We start from the raw sequence: 22639 nt of genomic DNA, 5'->3' as shown, positions 1-22639 counted from the left end.
AAAGTACAGGTTAACTTTTCAGAGATATTTTACAAGCTGTAATCATTTTAATGTAAGACATAAGCCAACAGTGTGTGCTGGACACCTGGGTGAGAATAGGTACACAATGGGCCCATCACCAAGAAAAGTTCCCATGGGGGTGTTGAGAGAGACAGAAACATCACTCTGGGGTTCAAATTAGAGAAAGTCCCATATAATTGAGCAACAGAGAAATACAATTCATCAGACAGGTAACATTTGAAATGAGCTATAATGTATTTAGCAAAGTTTTTACAACTGCAGATGAATGTAATTGCTAAGGAAACACTCTATGCCAGAAATGTTTCTTCTAGCCAGCTTACCAGTCTCTCAGTGGTATTAACATGTTCTTCTGAAAACAGAATTCTTTCCTGAAGTGAGACTTCTACAGAAGCCCTTTTCATAAACTGGTTGAAGTGCATTAGCTCCAATTGCAAGGGGGGGGTTTGGGGGGGTGGAGTTTAAGATCCCGTTCCTTCTTTTCATACTTTCCCTACTTTTGCCACCGCTAGCTCCTTATCAGCACCTCAATGTGGATGTGCTCTGGATCGAAACAGCACATTGCATTGTAATATAATTTTATCATTGAAAAACCTAACAACTGTTTTGAGGATAGAAATTACAGAAAATAAAGATGAAATATATCGTCTTGGCTCATAGGAACATGTGTTTGATAAAACCTTCAGTGAAGTGCTTTTCAAGGAGAAAGGAAAGTGCATCTGTGTCAGAGGACACTCATTAGGACCTCCAGAAAGACATGGCATTTTTATATTAATAAAAGGGGGCTTGTAAAAATGAGAAATACCAGTGCAGAAGATAACTGTCTGGGGTACTGGGAAAGATGACAGAAATAGTAGTAGTTGGGAGCCATGTGCTAAAGTCCTTGAATGCCATGTTGACACATGTGGCAGCACAGGTTTTACCCTGCAAAACCCAAGGGGTTATTACTAGTAGCTGGATGCGTGCACAACCTGAGCAGCTGTGCGTGATGGGCTTTGTGCTTAATTTGGGTAACAGTGGAGAGTCTTTGAATGGGTTTTAAGCCTGAGAATGGTGGGATTATAGTTAAACCTTAAGGGAATTAATCTTGCAGGTTTTACAAAGCGCAGAAATGCATGTGTAGAATATAATAAGCTTGGTGGTCTGTTGGAAGCACCAACTGGTTTCACAGCTTAGCTAGAGGAGTGAGTACAAAGTAAGCAGGACTCTCAAACTTGTTCTCAGGCGACCCGAGAGCCGCTGTGCCTGACAGGAGGACAGGGGTCAGGCTCGCGGTGGCCGGGCCTGGGCAAGACGTGACACGGGCTCTCCTTGAACATCTCATGCCACTGTGAATGGCCTTCTCATACCAAATGAGCCAGTTGCTGTCGCTCCTCCTACAAGGCTTCATTTCTCTTTGTTTTTTTCCCTTTCAGGCTGAAGTCATTGATGTGAGTTATGGAAATGCAGAGGATTTAACAAGGATTACAAAGATGAGAAATGTAACAAACCAGATTGCACTCCTGAAATTAGGAAAATGGCCACTGCTTTATAAGGTTGGTCCAATGTTGGTGTTTTGGTGATGGGGTGAATATTTTGTTTGGCTTTGTTGAAGTTTTATGCACCTGTGTGTGCGTGTTGAGTGAGTGTGTGTGGTGTGTGTGTGTGTGTGTGTGTGTGTGTGTGTGTGTGAGTGAAAGGGGGGGGCACACAGAGGCAGAGAGTGTCACAGGAAAATGGCTTTTCCAAAACAGAACATTTTAAATTAACATTGTTAAGAGAAAGAAATTGATGTTTTTATTACTTAAGACAGAAGATACCTTAAGCCAAGTATTGGTGAATTTGTGAGACCTTGACAAAATTGGCATACTCTTCATAACAATACCTATCTGGAATGCTAAAAATGAGAATGACACTGTCCTCTTCTTATGATATATGTGAAACTTTTAATCTATTATCAAAACTTATTAATTACTATCTGTTTTATGTTAGACTAGTATCTAGCTGATTTACAGTCCTTAGTGATTGATTCTGTCAACTGTATGACTTCACATTTACTAACTGTGCTCAGGAATTTAATTGAACTATAATATGCTAAGGAGAAGCAGAATTTTGATTTATTTTACTTAAGCAGAAGTTTATTAACACTCATCCACTAGATGCATTTACATAACTAAAGCAGTTTGATCTAAGTATCCCGTAATGAGCCACCATCATAGCCAGCCACTACTGCTCATTCTTACTGCATCTTCTTTTTCTATTAAAAAGAATGGTCAGTGTAGTTATATCACTGGAACTCTCTGGTTCTAAAGACATATGGGATTTGTCCTCACTCAGCCCTAAAGGAGCTTTGTTAATTGCCAGGTCTGAAAAAGTTTTCCGAAATCTGTTGGCGCACTCTGTAAGGAGACAAGAGAACATCCTGTGCCTGATTTTCATTATCTCCCAAGGATGCCCTTCCACTTAAATCAGTGTCTGGTACATAACTGTCCAGAGTCTTAAGATGGTCATGAAAATAGAGTATACAGTGATATAAATTTTTGCAGGATAATTTGTCAACATGTATTAAATGCCTTAAAATAATCACATTTTGATTCATTAATTCCAGTTCAGTCAATAAATTGTAAAGGGGAATACAACAGAGTTGATAAACACAAAGATGACCAGTGGTGTGACAGAATATTAGAAAGGATATGTAAGTCTGGTTACGTATTGACATTTATGTTACATTTGTACAGCTGGATCCTATAAAGCAATTACAGTGTAAAGAAGAAGAATGATGGATAAATTCTTATAAGTCAAACAAATAAGTTATAAAGAGGACATTTATAATAATTATAGTAATAATGATTATGTTATTGTTATTTGTTGGTATAACTTTGTTAGTTATATGGGCTGGATATTTTTCTAAGTACCTTTTATGTGTTATCACAATAGTCTTCACAGTAACTGTATTTTTGAGATAGAGAGGTAACTAAGGCAGCAGAAGAATAAGTGACTGTCTCAAAGATGAACAGCTACTTATATGAAACAATCAGGATTTACATCCAGTCTGTCTCATCTCAGATCCTGAGTCTTTAATGTGTTTGTTTAGGTGTGTGTATGGTGTAGTTAGAGTAAACTAATGGATAGAGAGATAGAGATGATGATGATGATGATGATGATGATGATGATAGATAGATGATGATAGATAGATAGATAAATGATAGATGATAGATGATAGATAGATAGATAGATAGATAGATAGATAGATAGATAGATGATAGATGATAGATAGATAGATGATAGATAGATAGATAGATAGATAGATAGATAGATAGATAGATAGATAGATAGATAGATAGATGATAGATAGATAGATAGATAGATAGATAGATGATAGATAGATGATGGATAGATAGATGATGGATAGATATAGATAGATGATAGATAGATAGATAGATAGATAGATAGATAGATAGATAGATGATAGATAAATAGATAGATGATAGATAGATGATGATGATAGATAGATAGATAGATGATAGATAGATGATAGATAGATGATAGATAGATAGATAGATAGATAGATAGATAGATAGATAGATAGATAGATAGATGATAGATAGATGATGGATAGATAGATGATGGATAGATATAGATAGATAGATAGATAGATAGATAGATAGATAGATAGATAGATGATAGATAGATAGATAGATAGATAGATAGATAGATAGACAGATAGATAGATAGATGATGGGTAGATAGATAGATGATAGATAGATGATAGATGATAGATAGATAGATAGATAGATAGATAGATGATGGATGATTGATAGATAGATAGATAGATAGATAGATAGATAGATAGATAGATAGATAGATAGATAGATGATAGATAGACAGATAGATAGATGATGGGTAGATAGATAGATGATAGATAGATGATAGATAGATAGATAGATGATAAATAGATAGATAGATAGATAGATAGATAGATAGATAGATAGATAGATAGATAGATAGATAGATAGATAGATGATAGATAGATGATAGATAGATAGATAGATGATAAATAGATAGATAGATAGATAGATAGATAGATAGATAGATAGATAGATAGATAGATAGATGATAGATAGATGATAGATGATAGATAGATAGATAGGTAGATAGATAGATGATAGATAGATAGATAGATAGATAGATAGATAGATAGATAGATAGATAGATAGATAGATAGATAATGAAGATGCTAAATTGGAGTTTTTAATTCAGATTTTAATATATAAAAGAATGGATATTTCAAAACGAGCTACCCAACACCAGTATTTCAAAGGAAACAGTTGAAAACATGTTAGACTATTATTAAACTCCTTACTTTATACAGGGTGTAAAAGGTTTGAAGATTTGGGGAAGAGGATTTTACAAATAGGAATTTTGGAGAAATATAAGTTCCATTGCAAGCCTGGTGACTGGGGCTTCAATGGAACCACATGGAGGGCTTAATGAATATCCTCTGCAGGATGGGGGACATAGACTGGCGTCTGACTCACCCGAGAGTCCTAAAGTAAGAGGTAGGTTTCCTTAGCATCAAACATAGGAGCAGAATAGGAGTGTTTGTGTTGGAGCTGGAAGTAGAAAAATGTGTTTGTTTCCCATGGTAACACAGTAATGTGAGCTGGATATTTTTCTAACTCCTTTTTTTGTATTATTACATTAACCTTCACATTAACTATATTATTGAGGTAGGGGTTATTATTATTATCAATTTATAGATGAGTGTCATTAGTCAGCGAGGAAGGAAATTAAACGGAGTTCACTCCTCCAACCACAGACCTGCTCTGGTGGAGGGGCAAGAAGAACTTTATATCAAGGATAAAGTTTTGATCATGGTATGAGAACTAGGCATTCTAATTATTTACTTAAAACAGTTGACACAAATTGAACTTTTGACTACCACTAATCAGAAGTCTTCTTCTAGGTGTTTGGGGAAGAATGTTCCTCTCTAGGAATGTTTTAAAAGGACAGAGGGAATCAAAGTAACATCGCCCTGGGTACATCACATGAAACCTGTTTGTTCAACCTACCAGTGATAGTGACTGAAATGTTGTTAGTGGGCAGGGGCCAATTATATAAATTGGGTAGATGGAAATAAGGCTATTTTCTACCGCTTTATATTTTCCTGAAATTTTAAATTGTCTACAATGGTTGTGTATATACTATTTTGTAAGAAAAAAAGCCTTTAAAAATTCAAGTAGGCATAAGGCATTAAAAATTTTTTATAACAGTGCTTATAGGCCAAATAGTCAAAATTCTTACTAGTAGATAATGGGTTAAGAAAAAGCAAGTTGCTTTTTATTTGTAGTTGACTGCTCCAGAGAATATTTTATGAAAGCCTTTGGCCACATCTATAACATAGTGAAGTAGTGGTTTATCTAGAATAGGACAAAATAATTAAGAACCTGGTCTATTTTCCCAGATTATCTTTCTTATAGGCCTGTGAATAGATTTAACAGAGTTCTCTGCAGGATCCCCCCTCCAGGCAGAGAACCTTGCCTCAAACTTGGCCTTGCCTTCTAGGCCGAGGAATCAAGGCATCCTTTCTTTCACCTTCCATTCTAGCCATCTCCGTTTCTTGCAGATTGTCCCAGAGGTTTGGGAGATTTGCTGATACTGTAGCTATTAATGCACATTCACAAAGCACAGAGGAAAAAAAGCATGGATTAGACAGCATGGTTACAGCCACTCTTGTTTTACCCGCTCATCAAATATATCCTGGGGCTGACATGTGAAAGGCAGAGGACCAGTGGACTTCGATGTGAGTCACAACTATGAATCGTGATTAAAATATGAGAATCTGCACTGAGAACATGCAGCTGAATGAGTAATGAGAAAAGTTAATGCTATTTGAGCTGAGCAGTAGTTCCTCAATCATAGTTCAAAAACGAATTTGGTAGGGAATCTTTGAATGTGAGGGAGGAAGGCAAAGGGGAAGCATAATGTGATTATTAAATTGCCTCTTAAACAAGTAGAAAAATAGTCTACAGCCGAGAAGGAGGAGATATCAGTAGTTCCACCGTAAATACTGTGTACTTGTTAATTTAGTCTCCAGGAATCGGATTGATGAGAAAATCCCCTCATTGTGTAGCAGGAACTGTGAAAGGCAAATGGCTTTTAGATACATGCTGCAGGAAGGAGCCAACTGAATTCTCCAGGGCTAGCTTGGACTAGTTCCCTTTAGCTTAAACCTCAGAGGAAAGGCTTTATTTTAACTTTGTATTTCTGGCAGTTTATTTTATAGGAGAGTGCTTTAATTCTTCAGGCTTTTAGACAAAATATTCTCTTACCTGTCATAATGGATTCACTTAGATTTCTCTCAGTGACAATCTGAGACATAGCAAAGCAGATTCTAAGATCCTCACAAAATCCCAAATTGCCAAATAGCACTCTAGTAAGGAATTTATTTTATAAAATGCAATAAAAGCATTTGACTTTCTTTTTAGAGCCATTTCACACACACACACACACACAAAAATCAATAATAAAAAATTACTATGTACTCCATGACAACTAGACATCAAGAAAATCCCAGTGAAATGTGAAGGCTGGGCCATTGTCTGTGTCCACATCGCATATCAGCCCCATATCTTGTAGGAGTCAAATTTGTATGCAGTAAAGTTACCATGAATACATGTCTTATGCCTTTTGGGCATGGTAAAATTACACTAAAAATCCACAAGTGCTATTGCTATTTTTGTAAAGAAAATAACATACAGCATCTTCCTAGTGCTTACTGTTACATAGTAAGATATCAGTAAATATTAGCAGATTTTTGCATTTTCTTATATACATTTTTATCCTTATAATTACAATTTTAATGATCCAGGAATCCAAATGATTCTGTAGTTTCCTACTAATAAAGCAGTTTTTTATACATGCATTAGATAGACTTTATGTTGAATATCTATTGTGTATTGTTTGTACAGTATGTAATCTACCTAACCACCACTTAAGTCCATAGCACACTTATGTAGGTAGGCCTTTTGGAAGAGCCTGGAGGGAAATGATAGATAGGAAACAACTGTTAGGTGTTTATACTTCTGAATAGATTGTTTCTGACAAATTAGGAATGAGTGGTACTACTTGAAGAAAAATAAATGCCACATTCTTTGAGTATACCTACATAATAATATAATTTAATTAAGTTTACTATTTGAATATTATGACTAAACTTTATAGTATAAGTTAAAGAAAGCAAGAAAGAATGAAAGAGAGACAGAAGACAGAGAGACAGAGAGTGAGAGGAAAGGAAGGAGAGAGAGAGGGAAAGAAGGAAGGAAGGAAGGAAGGAAGGAAGGAAGGAAGGAAGGAAGGAAGGAAGGAAGGAAGGGAGGGAGGGAGGGAGGGAGGGAGGGAGGGAGGGAGGAAGGGAGGAAGGGAGGAAGGGAGGAAGGGAAGAAAGGAGGAAGGGAGGGGGGAGGGGGAGGGGGGAGGGGGGAGGGGGGAGGGAGGGAGGCACCCAGTATTCTAGTTTACTCCCTGAGATTACACATGTTTCAGCAATCTTCTTTACATATTATATATTCCTCTAATATCTGAAAGAGTAAGCTTTAGACATATTTTAACTTTCTGGCAATTATTTGGATGCACTGATGTTGATGTCTGTTGTGGTACTAACTTCTGGCTTTGTGATAATCCTACTCAGTCCTTTCACATTTCTGTTTTTCCTTCTGCTCCTGGGTCTGATTGACTCCCTTCATTTTCTTCTGCTGTAGATAGGTTTCCCAGCCTTTCCAGTCTTTGGTATTTGTTCTGCGCTCAACAGTTAATTTGTTTTTAGATAGTGAAGGACATCATGGTCAGATACAAGGATGGTACAGACAAGCTCAAGTCCAAGGTCTTTGGCTTAATGGTTATATGACTTTAGAATATTATCTAACCCCTCTGAAATCTTAGAGTTTGTTTTTGTTTGGTTGGTTTTTAAATCTCTACAATAGTAGTGAAAGTAAATCCAACTCATAAAGTTGTGTGTGAGTATTAAATCTGAAAATGCATGCATAAATTCTTAATAAATGTTAGTATCATCAAGCCCTTAAAATCTGAATGAGATTCTAAAAAGAAAGGGCATGAATTTGATAATGAAAAGATGACAGCTCTCTCAAACTTGCAAAACTGAACTGAAGATAATATACACATTAGATAAATTAATTACAGAAATATTGTCTCTCAAGATTGCACTTTTGCATTATTTAACAATAAGGATTATGTTGATAGCCTGTAGCTATAATTTGAATCTTAATTAAATGAAAATGAAAGTTGTCTCTTTAATTTTTATGTGGAATAAGGCAAATATAAATAAATGGAGAAATGCATGTATGCATGTTAAAGGTAAATATAACTTGACTATTAAGGAGAAATATACACAATGCCTTAACAGGAGAGTACATGGTGTCAATTTTTATGTTCTTTAGTATTTATTTTTATGCATAGACTTTTTGAGGTCATGGAATTATATAATATTAAGAAAATAGTGTTATTTTAGGAATTAAAATTATGTTACATTTCTAGAGTAGTAGTGTAAGCATCTAACACCAATTTTAAATTTATTTTGAAAATTGAGGTATTATTCATGACTCCAAGAACAGCATAAAGTTGCCTACATCATAAGATTGTTGTAGACATTAACTGAAATAATACATGTTAAGTACTCAGCACAATTCCTAGAATTTTCTAAGAACTCATTAAAAGTAAGCTAATATTTTATTTAATTACAACAAAATGTTTTATGAAGTACTGCATTTTCATTTGTATTCCATTTTCTTTATGGCCACTATTCTTTGTGGTCAAAATCTAAGATCTCTTTATTTGCTAATTGGTATAATCCCTGCCTTGCTTGCTGTAAGTAAAGGCTCAGTACTTCAGTAAAGGATTTGGATTATTTCAGGAATGATTATGGTATTGAAACTTTTGTTCAAGATTTTCTTACATTTGAATTTAGAATACACTATCCTAAAGTTAACTGTGAGATTTCACATAGTTCCTTTCACTCTGCATTGATATTGTATAGAGGTGATGAGTATTGAAAAAAATTTAAAATTTTAAAAATAAGTAAACTTTTGGCTATATACTAACAACTTTTTACAAGAAACAACTTGATGTCTAATTATTAATCATTAGCTATATGGCTCTAAGTTCTCTCTCTTTTTTTTTTTTCTGACTCATTGTCTTATAATAAAAACAGACTAATTATTATGTTGCCCGGAGCACATTGACAAGGAGTCCTCAGCAACAGCTTGTACTTTACTAACCTGTTGTCGCTATAAAATATGTAGAGACAAGTTAAATTACCTTAGGAAAGAAACATCATTAAAAAAATTAATACTTGGGGGAAAATTATCTCTCCCTAAAATTTATGTAATTAAAATGACAGCTATACAATATATTGTATCTGGTTTTAAATTCAATATACTTTTTTAAATTTTTACAACAAATTAACCTTTAATAAGCTATAAAACCTTATTATAGCTAAATGAGCTTAAAATATTCTTACTTGAACTTTGGAAATAATATACACTCAACAAAATATTATTTTAATAATTATCATAAGTTAATCTATTCTCATAAATATTAATTAACTTTATTTTTAAATTTATCTTTATTGTTGAAAGTATTACAAATGTCCCTTTTTTCCCCCATTGACCCCTTCTACTGAAAATGTATGCTGTTTTTGTGCAAAAAAATTAGAAGGATTTTATAGCCCAGTGTATATTATAGTTAAGAATAAAGATTTTGTGGTTTTAATAATGTGTCATTTGAAAAAAAACCTTTCTATTACAGATTAAAAAAAAAAAAAGTTACTTTTATTTACTAGATTTACATTTCCAAATTTTATTAAACCTTTACCTCAATTTTGTATATTTTCTCTTGCATTGCATTTTAGATTACACCTATAGATCTCATTTAGTATAATAGATTTCTTATGACATTTCTTTAATAATTAGTACATTATAGTCATCAAAACTCTTACAATAATAATTCCACTCATTATTGGAATAATTCCATATTTTAAATCAATTTTCTACTGGGAAATTTAAAAAGATTAGAGTCTCTATAATTTCCAAAATATACATAGTATAGTAGAAGACAAATTTTAACTAATATTCACAATCAAGGAAGAAACATCAGCAGATTATTCAATGAAAATCATGTTTATTCTTTCATTTTCAGTTATAATTTCCTTTTTGTGTTAGTGTAAATCTATTATTGTGTTAAAATTACTATCCCTACCTAGTATTAAGGAACATACTTGTTTTTCATAAGCACATTGATTACCTATATAAAACTTCTTTTATCATTCTCATACAAAGACAATTTTCAAGCAGTCTTATGATAAATGTCATCCTATATAAAATGAGATATTGAATAAAATTCAGGAGGAGCCCTTACAGTTCTAACATGCCATGCTAACTTGACATTGTTTCAATACCGAAATTAATGATTGCCTGTTCTAGTGCAATTCTTTGCCTTTAAATAATAGCATATCTGTAATTAAATAGTAGTGTAACTTGGTGATGGTGTTATGGATATTAAAAATCTGTGATATAATCTAAAATTTATTTTTGGTTCTGTTAAGAAAAGGACAATTTTAACATTTTATTAAAACTGGTTAAAAAAAAATTGATATTTCGCAGACTAAATGAAATTGGCCTGTCTCCCAAAAATACTGTTATATTACAGATCATCAAGTGTTGTCCTACCCACTTCAGATGCTTTCTTCTGGGAAGTTTTATGTGACTGCCATAGGGGGTTATCTAAGCCTTTGACACATGGGTGGAATGCCTAGTTTAAGGTTTTGTTTTTTATATTTAGAATACAAGGTGGGGCAAAAGGAGGTTTCCAGTTGTGAGCACCCCAAACACAGTTTATTCTGCGTTATTGCTTATTAATTGTTGTACTGTTTTTTATATGAACAACTGTAAACCCCCTTTGCCCCTCCCTGTATTAAAGAAAATGAAGCAAATCGGCCCCCATTGGCTTCCTGGGGTATTATACGTGCCGACCTATTGTCTGTTTCTGTGTTTGTAGTCATTGCTTTCAGCATGTTTTGAAGACAACAGTCTATTTTGAAGTAAAACAAAGATATTGGTAAATTCAAGATACGATTCTGAGTAGATCAAACAATTTGATAGGATCGCCAATGAAATAATTTCTAAAATTTTCAAAATTGTATACAGCGTTCTGGATTCTTTATTGTTTGTAGTTCATAGGCAACGGCGCTGCATGACGGTGTTTAAATGCTAAATCGGGTTCAAAGAGGTCTGAGAAAATATGGCAGAGTGAACTGAAGTGAAACATGGCTACACATGGGATATTGTATATGATGATTTGCAAACAATATATAAAAATATTTTCCTTGGGATTTAAAAAAATTCCTAGTATGACTTAGTAAATAGGTAGATTTTTGTTTTGTTTTTTTCTTTTTGCCTGGCTTCATCATTTGTGTGCTTTAATTGATTACAAAAAGGGGGAGATACAATTGACTTTCAAAATAAGTTGGCATATAGATCAGGCAACAGATAAGCCAGAAAAAAAGTTTTGTTTTACAATTAATTTGAGGCCCATTAAAATTCTGATTGATTGAAACATACAGTTCTAAAGTTTTTTGCCCTGAAACTGGGAAATGCGTGCATGTAGATGACACTTTACAAGTAGAGTAGGAGACCATGTTCGGTGACTTGAGAGGTTTTGAGATAGCCTCCCTGGCTTAAATTATATTTATTAAATGCTGGAAATTAAAAATTACTACTTTCTGTATTTAATGGGAAATTTGTTAAGATGTTACTGCTGTCTTATCGGTGGAAGTGTAGTTCTTGGGGTGCCACCAGGAAATTAATTTCCTGAAGCCCCCATGGAGGATGGGGTTTTGTGGAAAGCTTTATTGATGATGCAAAATTAAGGGGGTTCCCCTCCAAGGTCCCGTCTCCATCCATCCCGCCATGGAAAAAGTCCAATCATGTCTTCAGGAGGGCCAGAATAAAGGCCACTGCCCATAGTTTCTGCTCCATATTATAGTCCAGTTCAGCATCCTGCGTGTGAAGTCAGCAAGGCCATGGGCCATGTAGCTGCTAAGGCCACATGGCTATGAAGAGAGAACTAGCGTACTATGCGTAATATAATTTATAAAGGTTTTATTGAAAGGTGATAGGATAGTAACAATTTAGTGTACTTAGAATAGGAAAAAGTATAAGAATAGTATTATCTACATGTTGGGGCAAGGTAGCTAAAGGCAGATTCGAATTCCTTGCAATACTGATCCAGTGGTCTTTGCGTATGCATTTGTATCAGTTGTTTATTTGTATCTATAGTAAATTTCTTAACTCACATTCCATGGGAAAAATATAGAATCTGATCAGTTATATGAGGTTTGAATCCCAGCTCAACCACTTAATCACTAAGAGTCAGTCATCAAGCCTTTTAACCTCTATAAGACTTAATTTTCTTCCTTGTAAAACCAGGATAGTAGTGTCATCCTTATACCACCTCACTTTCAGTAGGTGCTCAATAAATGTTCATTATTATTGCTGTGTTGTTACCATGATAAAGGGACAGTTTTATTTCCACTGGAGATTTTTAGAAACATAGTTTTCTGAATAACATCTGATACACTGTAATTTACATTATTTCATGTAAACACAATCCTCACACTATCACTGATGTAGGGATGGTCACTGTGCTACGTGAGTAACCAAGTCTCTGAGAGTCTGAGTGTCTTACTCATTGTCATCTATGTATTGAACAGGAGAGCCAGAGCTGTTACTCCAAACCCTTTCTGACCCCCACAGCTCCTTAATTGCTCTGTGTTCATGAAGCAACCTCTACTTTCAGCTGCCTTCACTTAAACATCACCATCATTGTGGCCTCAATCATGGTGCTTTACAACTGAACAAAGAGTTTTTTTCAGGTTATTTTCAAATGATTCAGGATGAAAAACATACACCTGAAAAATAAAACAAATGCAAAAAAACCCCCAAAATCCCACATTTGGAGAAACCAGGTGATTTGCACATGTCATTCATACTATATTTTCATTTCTATTGACATCTTAAAATTAAAAATTTTCAAAATAAAAAAGTGCATGTATGGAGGAGGTGGGAGCTGGGAGTGAGGGTGGACTTACCAGGTTCTCAACAAGCACCTGAGAATGCTTCTCTTTCAGTATTAATGTAGCCTGTCCTCCCTCCCAAGGGAGCTGTTTGAGTGCCTACAAAACATGCTTTCCATTTGGACAAGCTTTCCATTTATGTGGGGTGTCTTTCAGTAAGCTTCTGCTCTCAGTCAACCAAGTATACTAATCAGAGGATTCAGGCCTACAAACTTAGCTGTCTAAATCTGACTTAATTTAAGGGGTAAAAAAAAAATGTTTTCCATGCAAAGTATGGTAAAAATCAACCAGCGGGTTTGATATGGTCATTAGGGTTAAAATTCTATTCATCCACATTGACTGAAGTTTGATATTTTTATCAGATTATTGACAGCCAGGAAGACATAGCCTTAGGCCCCTAAAAATGATAAACCTGAATTTGTGTTAAATTTGTTTCAGGCCTGAGTACCTGGTGAAATCATAGGGCACTTGTGCAGCTGAGCTCATTTGTTATTAGAGAAGCACCCTCATTAACTTCTTCGGAAAAGTGTTGCCATTAAATCTTATCTTAAATGTGAAGAATTTGTAACTTGGAAATGTTTATGAATATTTCATAAGAATCGTCTTAGGGTGCATGCTTGTATGTGATAGCCTGGCAAAGGGTGACAGATATGTGGAATAGTGTAATGAGTTGATGGATGCCTATGGAATGTTTAATGGGAAACTGAGAAGTGCCTGCTGGGCTGCTGTGAACATCTTCCAGTATTGTACTGCTTCTCGTTGGCTGTTAACAAAATCCTCACAGAAATGATAGTTGCTAATTAATGGGTTGAAAATGACAGGATTATTTTATTGCACTAACTAGGCCTATTAGAATTGTATCCAGAGGAAGCATCGGTGTTTTTTTTTAAAAATCAAAACATTTGAAAAATACCTATCTGAAAGAAGTAGATCTTAATGAGTAGGAGCACACTTTTTTTTTCTTCCAGGTGGGGATCCTATTTAATTATGTCCCCTTGCTGCTTTGATGTCTCAGAATCCCAGAGAAATTTCACAGTTATAGGAGAATATGAATAGTTGGCCCAAAAGCAGCAAAGACCAGGAGATACCAGGGCATTATCATTAAAAGCAACCAAGCACAAATTTACTCGGTTAACCTTAGCAAGAGAAAGGTATGCAAAAGTGGAAAATGGCATTTCTACTTAGTAGAATATCAGCTTCAGTTTGATTGGCTTTATTTTAAAATGGGTAGAAGAAATTGAGGAATATAGCTGGAAATGAGTGGTTTATCAGGAAACTGTGGTGGATTACAGAATTTGGAGTTACTTAATCCAAACAGAAGGAGGCCAAGGAGGAGAGCATTTAAAACAGTCTTTAAGCACATGAAGAAGTTTTCATGTGTCATAAAATTAGGATCTGTTCCAGTCTTTCAGAGGTTAAAGATCTAAAACATGGGCTTAAATTGTTGCAAAATATGTTTATGTTACACACAAATCATTTTTAAAAATAAAGCTTAGTAAATACTAGAAAAGGCTTCCAAAGATGGCTGTCCCATTTGGCTTCTAGAACTTTTAGAATGCCTGATTTTTATATAATGTTTATTATATATATATGAATTTTAATAATATTTTAATCTTTAGCAATTTACAGCAAGGTATGGAGTTATGTTTAATGCAAGGTATGTAGTTGCTACACCAGCTATCTACCTTTCTCTTTATACCACGTTAGCCCCTGTTAAAAAACAACAAAACAAAATCTTGTAAACAAAAAAATAAGAAGGCCCAGAATGTTATCACACATCAGTAATTGTTTTTTGATCTAAGAGACTAAGAAATTTGTCCTTTCTGAAAGCAGAGGACTTGACATTTACAAGCTCATTTAATTTGTTCTAGTAAAAGATGGTAAAATGTTGGACCTTTTCATTCAATTTATGGCAAATTCTATACTTTTTAAAAAGTCTGTTCCAAGAATGTATCAGCTTAACATGTGTCTTTATTTTTTTTTTTTTAAATCAAAGGGCCACTTTTGTGTATTTTATTAAGAAAATTAGTTAACATATTGTGTGAATTATTAATGTTTAATGTAAAAAGAGGACTTTGGGCGTGCATGAATTATTTTCATTTGTGAAGATGACCAGTGGCTATGCTACTCTGGCTAATAAAATCCCAACATATTCGGACTCTGCTGTCATTATGGAAAGAATGCTGCCACAACTCACTGCTATAATCTTAGCATGCCTTGCAGAGGCCATTTTAATGAGGCCCAGACTTGATTTTTTCTTGTTTCTTTACAGTCATTTGTAACTTTAGCAGAGTCAACATTGATTACATTTCATTTTATAACAATCAGGTGTGGTTTTTTTTTATAATTTCATAATTCTGATTGCATGAAAAGGAACTGGCCTAAGAATGCATTCCTACTCAGAGTCCCAGAATAGACTTTAAAAGGGAGAGAGCATTGAATTCCAATCTCCATGGCCTTGCCCATATCATTTTTACTATAGGAAATGGAAGTCCAAATTATTTGAAATGGGCTAATTAAGCTTTATGTTACTCCGGTTTCAAGGAATCTTTGTGACAGAGCTAAGATTAATTAGCTTATTGAATCTGATTATTGTAGACCATGATTTCTGTTAATAACCATGTTTATCATCTTAATGTCAAATTTGCTTCTAGCAATTTACTTGATCACATAAATGTATGATACATTGAACCTGCTGCATTGAGGGTTGAGAGGCTTATTTCTGCTATAATATGTCATCCCAGGTACTGCCCTCTCTCTCCCACAAAACAGTTTAAAGTATTATTATTTTTAAGTAAAAAATGTATCTGGGAAAACTCAAAAATCATATTAATATGCATTCCATTTCTCATATCAAATGTGATTATTTCATCTATAATTCTAGGTCCATAGAAACCTAATCTTATAAATTATTTAATCAATTCTCTTGGGTTATTTATCTGATTTAAGGTAAGACACTGATATTTTAAGTATATCTTTTTCTAATGGGGGAAAAACTATGGTTAAAAAATGTGAGAAATGTAAATATGATCATGGCAATATAGCAATAATGTAACAATAATTGCAAATCAATTATGCATCAGGATGAGAAAAGGAACAATATTTGATTTATATTTTATAGTCACCTGTAGAGTAGCCATTTTTCGTAGGTCTACCTCTAAATACTTAGTCTATTTAAACTCATGCTTATATAATTTAATATCAGATTCCTATAATGATTTAATGTGTTTTTTAATTGCAAAATATTAGGCTTCATATTATTTATATTTTACCTGTAGGTTCATGAATATGTGTGAACATGACTGTTTATTGTAGATTGCAACCTAAGTGTTTGATAGAATGCTGCAGTCACTGTGGGTTTGTGTTATCTTACAGCTCCACAAATATGTCTATACACATGAAAAATTCACCATAATTATTCACCAAATTTTAATTTGGTAGCATAATTGCAAGTAAGCAAGGTAATTTACTTTTCTACAAGTGCTTTATTTGAAAGTATTCAATTATAATATAAATTTCGTTTTTCAAACCAATGCCAAGAATTTTAATTGCTACACTGGGTTATCTTCCATATTAGAATTTTGCCTTTTTAATTTATTTAGGGAAGACTATCACTAAAAATTGTCTATATAATAAATTCTTAATTTTAACATAATTGACAATCAGGATAAGAAACTTGCACAGATCGAACAGTCGCTGCATACATCAAGAAGAGACCATTTATTCTCTTTTTTAACAGTAATGTAAGAGTATTTTGTAATGAATACTCTGTATGTAGATATGTCTGCATATGGTAAATAATTTATGTTTCCATCAAATTTTTTTGAATATACATCTGTGACAGACATAGGTGTTTTTATTTTGTTTTGTATACACTTATGTTTATTCAAAGTAATTTATAATGAGCATATATAACTATTATATTTTAATTTTTTCAACAAATTAAAATATTTTAAATAATAGGCAAGTTTTTAAATTATTTGAATACTTTAGATAAACTGGCAGTAGATAAATGGAGTTTTGTTAAGTATAAATAGGAATGTTTTGCAAAATACTCAAAATAGCATATTACAACAAAAGAAAGTAAAATAAATATATATTACATGGACATTATTTTTAATTTTAGGATGAATCCTATTCTACTATTCAGAGATTACATGGTCAAATTTCAGGATATTAGTGAGCTATGTGAACTCCTTTGTTTATTTTAACATGGCACAGTTCTGCTCTCCCATTTAAAATAGCATTGCAAAATTAACCAATGAGCCAGGGGCATTTTGGGGCTTAAATCCTGGCTTAACCTATGACATTGAGAAATTCACTTCACCTACAAGTTCATCTGTTCATCTGTAAAGTTAATATACTTGCCACAAAGTATTCACTAAGTGAACTTACAGTGAACTAACTTCAAGATGATACAAACCCATTTTCTCAAGTTAGCATTGGTAAATTGGACCTATAGCTTTTACATATTTAGGGTTCTTTTTAATTTTATTGGACATAATTATTCTTCCCATGCTCTCATAGAAGATTCATAAAAAGGCGTTATTCACTTAATCGAGAAAAACTTGTCAGAGTGGTGAATACAAAGAAATAAACCCTCACAAAATTCTAAGAACTATAACATCAAACACCTGCTATTTCTGGCCCTTTATTTTACTTTATTAGCCAGAACGCTTCTCAATGCTCATGTGCTTTTTTAAAAAGATTTTTTAAATTGACATTTAGAGAGAGTGGTAGAGAGAGAGAGAAACATTGATTGGAAACTGGAACATGGACGGGCGACCTCTTGCATGCCCCCTACCCAGGATTGAGCCCACAACCCCGGCATGTGTCCACACCTGTAATCGAATCAGCAACCTTTTGGTGCACCGGACAGTATCCAACAAACTGAACCACACCAGATGCTCATTTACTGGCTATAGATTACATTCACCTTTTGAAATGATGTCAGTAAAGATATGTCAGCACCGTGGAAGTTACTCTGGTATTAGAAAGCAGCCAGAGTGCTATGGTGGTAGAAATAAAATGTGAAAATTAAAGGTCACAGTCCAATTTCATTATGTACAAACATGTATTTACTGATTGAAGTTGTATGAAGAGAAAATTATGGCAATTTTCTGAGAATGTCATTACAAATAGCTTGATAAAAGAATACGTATTCATATAGAGGAGGTAGTTTACTTTGTTCGTCTTTTCCAGGAAGATCTTAAAATTCTCAAAAATTAAATATATTTTTTCCTGTATATTTCAATAAAAACTAGAATCTCACATGGCCTTTCCATTTATACACAATTGTGGAATTTATTTACCAGAACCACCACGTACAGCTGTGCCAGTCACAGTTTATATCTCAGGTGTCAACATGTACTACATAGACATGAGGAATATATGCAGCAGTTTTTACATCCACTTTCTGGCTGATAGTAGAATGTCTACTTTTAACAAAATCAGTAAATTATGTCAAATTTTCACCAGATAGAAGTCAAGTGTTTTGAGGACACTTGCCTTATATGCACCTCTACCCACATGGTATCTTTATGCATATTAGTAAGAGCTCAAAATTTAACCAATATAAAATTATGCCATATTTTGATCCTAAAATACAAAGATCAAATGAGATAATACATGACAATTCTAAGTACTATGCCTAGGTTTTCAAGAAAATATATTCATACTCTTTTAGTTATCATTATTAATAGTAATTATAAGAAAAAATTAAGAATATAATAATGATAATATGAAAACTCAGTCATTTCCTTTTCTAGAATTCATGATTACAACTCTGGTGTCCACCAGAGGAGGTTAGTATGGCACTTATGTGATGTAAACCATTCCTCTGTGTGTGTGTGTGTGTGTGTGTGTGTGCGCGCGCGCGCATGTGCACGTCTGTGTTTTCTGTTGACATAAATGAATTTCAATAAAAATGCACCCACATGAAAACTTTGCTTTTTATGAGCATCATTCATTATAAATATTAGTATTTGTTAGATAAGTCTGTATAAAATGATTAAGCATAAGAAACAACATATAAAACAGATTTATCATGAAGTACTTTTTATCTATCATTTGAACACAATGAATTCATTGTTGAGCTTACTTAACTAACAGAGGTTCTCCATTTCTCTTTGTGGTATAATTAAAAAAATACTTCTTTCCCTAATGAGGCTTTTGAGGTTCCCTTTGCAGAGGCATACTTGAACCCCATAGCTTTCAGCAGCTTTGGGCAAGAAAACAGTTTGGCAAGTCAGGTAAAAATGACTAAGCAGATATGGAAAACATTCAATTAGAACTTCTATAATTGGAGTAGATAAAAATAGAATGGTAAAAACAAAGATTATATATTTGGAGTAATTCGCAAATTAAGTTTACATTAACAGAAAATTCACTCCTTTTATCTTCCAACCTCAATAGCACAATCAAACTAACTTGATTAAGCCTCTGATTTACCAACTCACCTCACCTTCCCAGCCCAGCCCCATCCTCCATTCCAGAGGTGCTAAGGTATGCTAATTACTAGTGACTGGACCTAATTCTAATTAACAGAGGCTGTTTACATCCTTGGGGCAATTAAGCAAAAAAATTAAATATTTGTAATTGTGCAAAATAACTCTTGCAGTATGCTCACTTGAAGACCAAGGGTATAGAACCACTAAAGCCGATACGTTTCCATATATTTGCCATGTATTGTACCACACATTGAAATTTGCTTGACTTGATCATATCCAATAAGATTTTAACTCTGCTGTGCCAACAAGTTGCCCATATTTTGACTGAAATATGTGTCACAGATAATAAATTAGATTACGAGATGATCGCCAAGCCGAAGTTCCTAATGGATCGTCTCTTTCCTGAAATCCATAATGTTACAGCAAGAGTGTGGATTTATGATCCAATGCAAGAGAGAATTGAAGAAATTTTTTGACAATTAAATGCCTTTACTGCAAAACCACATATATTTTCAAATTAAAACACAATATTTAAGGAGAGAACAAAATACGAATATTCACTTAGAAGATTGCTATGTATATAAATGCTCACAGACATCAGAAAAATGCAGTTCGACGACTGTTCAATTTGAATGAAGATGCATCTCTTACCTTCAGCATCTCTTTCACTGCTGAGAGAGAACCCAAGCAATCTGTGTCTACAGAGAAGCCCCCATTTCGTGGTGTGTCACAACGAGTCTCTCATTCTTTACACTTGGAGAGGCCGTGCAGGTAGGAAGTGACGGCCGTGTGGCCTGTGGCACAGCCCAGCCCCGGGGGAGGGCTCTCCTGCCTCCCCAGGCCTCCGGGCTGCAGGTGGAGGTGAGGGCGGCAGAGCTGGCAGCTGGGGAGGCCTCGAGACAGGACGGAGCAGCGCTGTTCTAAGCCATCAGGGCTTGGCTCTTGGCCTCCTGGCAGGTTTGGAAGTGAGTTTCACAACCTCTTTCAGGGATTTGAGTATCTCAGCCATCTTCTCCTCTTGCCTTGAGGGTTTAGATCTCTCTTTAGTTCGTGAACCAGGGACGTAATTCCCTGCCTCAGCATCCAGTAGGCCACAGTCACTTCTCTGTAAGCGTTGCTAAGGCTGGGTATATTTAATGACCCTTTCTCAAGCCTGGCATCCTCTAAGGATGACTAGATCCCCACACACTCTCCTCTCTCTGCACTCAGTTTATCACTAAGTTGGCATTTCTCCTGAGTCTGTGCGGCCAGTGCTTTCACCAGCTGTGCTTCACGACTTCCATGAAGTCCACTCAGATCAGACCAAACAGGTCGGACTATAAATACAAGACCCACTGAGAAACCAATGACAGGTGGACATGCCAGTGTCTCCCAGAGGGGGACATCGGCAAGGAGGTGTGGACTCAGCCCATTGGGCAGCAGCTCCTCCACCACCTGGCCCAGCTTCCCAAGCATGTGTCCAAAGCCCAGCTCCACAGAAGACCCCCTCCATGGACCATCCACACAGACAATGCCTGCTCACCATGGAGCCTCAGGCCACAACAGACCCAGTGACACCCCAACATTCCACTTGGACCCTGCCAGCAAGGGCCATCCTGATTGGCCATCAATAATCTGGTTGGGGTGGGGAGAAATTTGTCTTTGTCTCCATGACTACTGAATGATCATTCTTTATCTCTACCTGTATGTTTTTGTATCAGCATAAGTCAAAATAGAGTGAAAATAGCAATCTTAAGTGTTGGAGTTTATAAAAATGTAAAACTTTATACCTCCTTATGGTATAAAACAGCCCTATGTATGCAGGTATCCCTCAGAGGAACTGTGGGTTTGGTTCCAGGCCACCTCAATAAAGCCAGTATTGCGAGCAAGTTGTCATCTTTTGCCAATGGAGGGACTTGCCTTTAATTGGTAAAAAACACATCTTTTTTGTTGTTGTTGTTTGTTAATCCCCACCTGAGGGTATTTTTTTCCATTGCTTTTCAGAGAGAGTGGAAGGGAAGGAAGGAGGACGAGAGGGGGCAGAGAGAGAGAGCTTGAGGTGGGAGAGACACGCTGACTGGTTGCCTCCTGCATGTTCTCCCATCAGGGGCAGGGAGCAAACCCACAAACCAGGACCATGCCCTTGATCAGGAATCAAACCTGTGACCCTTTGGTGGGCGGTCTGACACTCTAACCACTGAGACACACTGGCCAGGGTTGCAACATCTTTTTTGAGATGATGTGAGATGATAAAATGCTGGTGTGATGAGATCAGTGAGATGAATGACATAGACTTTGTGATGTAACGTTAGGGTTCTGTAAGGGTGACTTAAACACAAGCACTGTGTTACCATACAGTCCATCCTATCAAGAAATAAAGAGTTGGAACCAATATATTAATTTAGTAAAACGTCCACATTTCCAGATACAGAAGTATCTTCTTTCCTCAGTCTACCCTTCATTCAGTAAAGCAATCTCTTCCTTACACAAATTAGGTCATATCAATCCATGCTTAAAACTCTCCAAAGGATTCTCATTTACATAAAGACATTCTCCACTGACATAAAGACCAACATGCTAAGTATTACAAATCCCTTAGAAATCTGACATTTGCATAATTTATCTTGTACTTTTTTCTTAGCTATCACTTTTTTTTTTAGTTTCTAAAATAATACTATTTATTTTTCTACCTCAGAACATTTATTCATTCTAGTTTTTTTACGTGAATCTTCTTCCTCCCACTTTTTTTCCTATGCAAATCTATTTGACCTCCAGATCACATAAGATTACTTTTTTTAGATAATAATTCCCTGATCCCAAAGAATATTCTAGGCCTTTTAGGTAAATAACCCCTTTGTCTTAAAAATATTACTGTTTATAATTTTATGCATTTGTGTAATTTATTTAGAATGTGATCAAAGGGAAAATGTGTCTATTTTTTCTCTGCTATTACATCTTCAGCTTTTAACACCTTGATGCATGCTAGATGTTTCTCAAAAATTATGTGTTGAATAAGTGAATAACTAATGAATGTATTTGAGTAATATATGAGAGAGAAATTTCAAAA

The 22639-nt window shown here is 34.9% G+C and overlaps 1 protein-coding gene across 3 annotated transcripts in view; it reads left to right on the top strand.

Moving 5' to 3' along the window:
- NAALADL2 (N-acetylated alpha-linked acidic dipeptidase like 2) overlaps positions 1–22639 on the top strand; it is a 910351-nt gene that overhangs the window by 518769 nt on the left and 368943 nt on the right. For all 3 annotated transcript variants that reach the window (XM_016218033.2, XM_087818309.1, XM_087818310.1), the window contains one exon: positions 1434–1553. In XM_016218033.2, coding sequence (XP_016073519.1) covers positions 1434–1553 — 120 coding nt within the window. The remainder of the gene's footprint in view (positions 1–1433; positions 1554–22639) is intronic.

Source organism: Miniopterus natalensis, chromosome 6 (genome assembly GCF_054644295.1).
Source record: "Miniopterus natalensis isolate mMinNat1 chromosome 6, mMinNat1.hap1, whole genome shotgun sequence".
Taxonomy (NCBI): Eukaryota; Metazoa; Chordata; class Mammalia; order Chiroptera; family Miniopteridae; genus Miniopterus; species Miniopterus natalensis.
The sequence above is the reverse complement of the archived record's forward strand: the minus strand, read 5'-3'. Positions and strand labels throughout refer to the sequence as shown.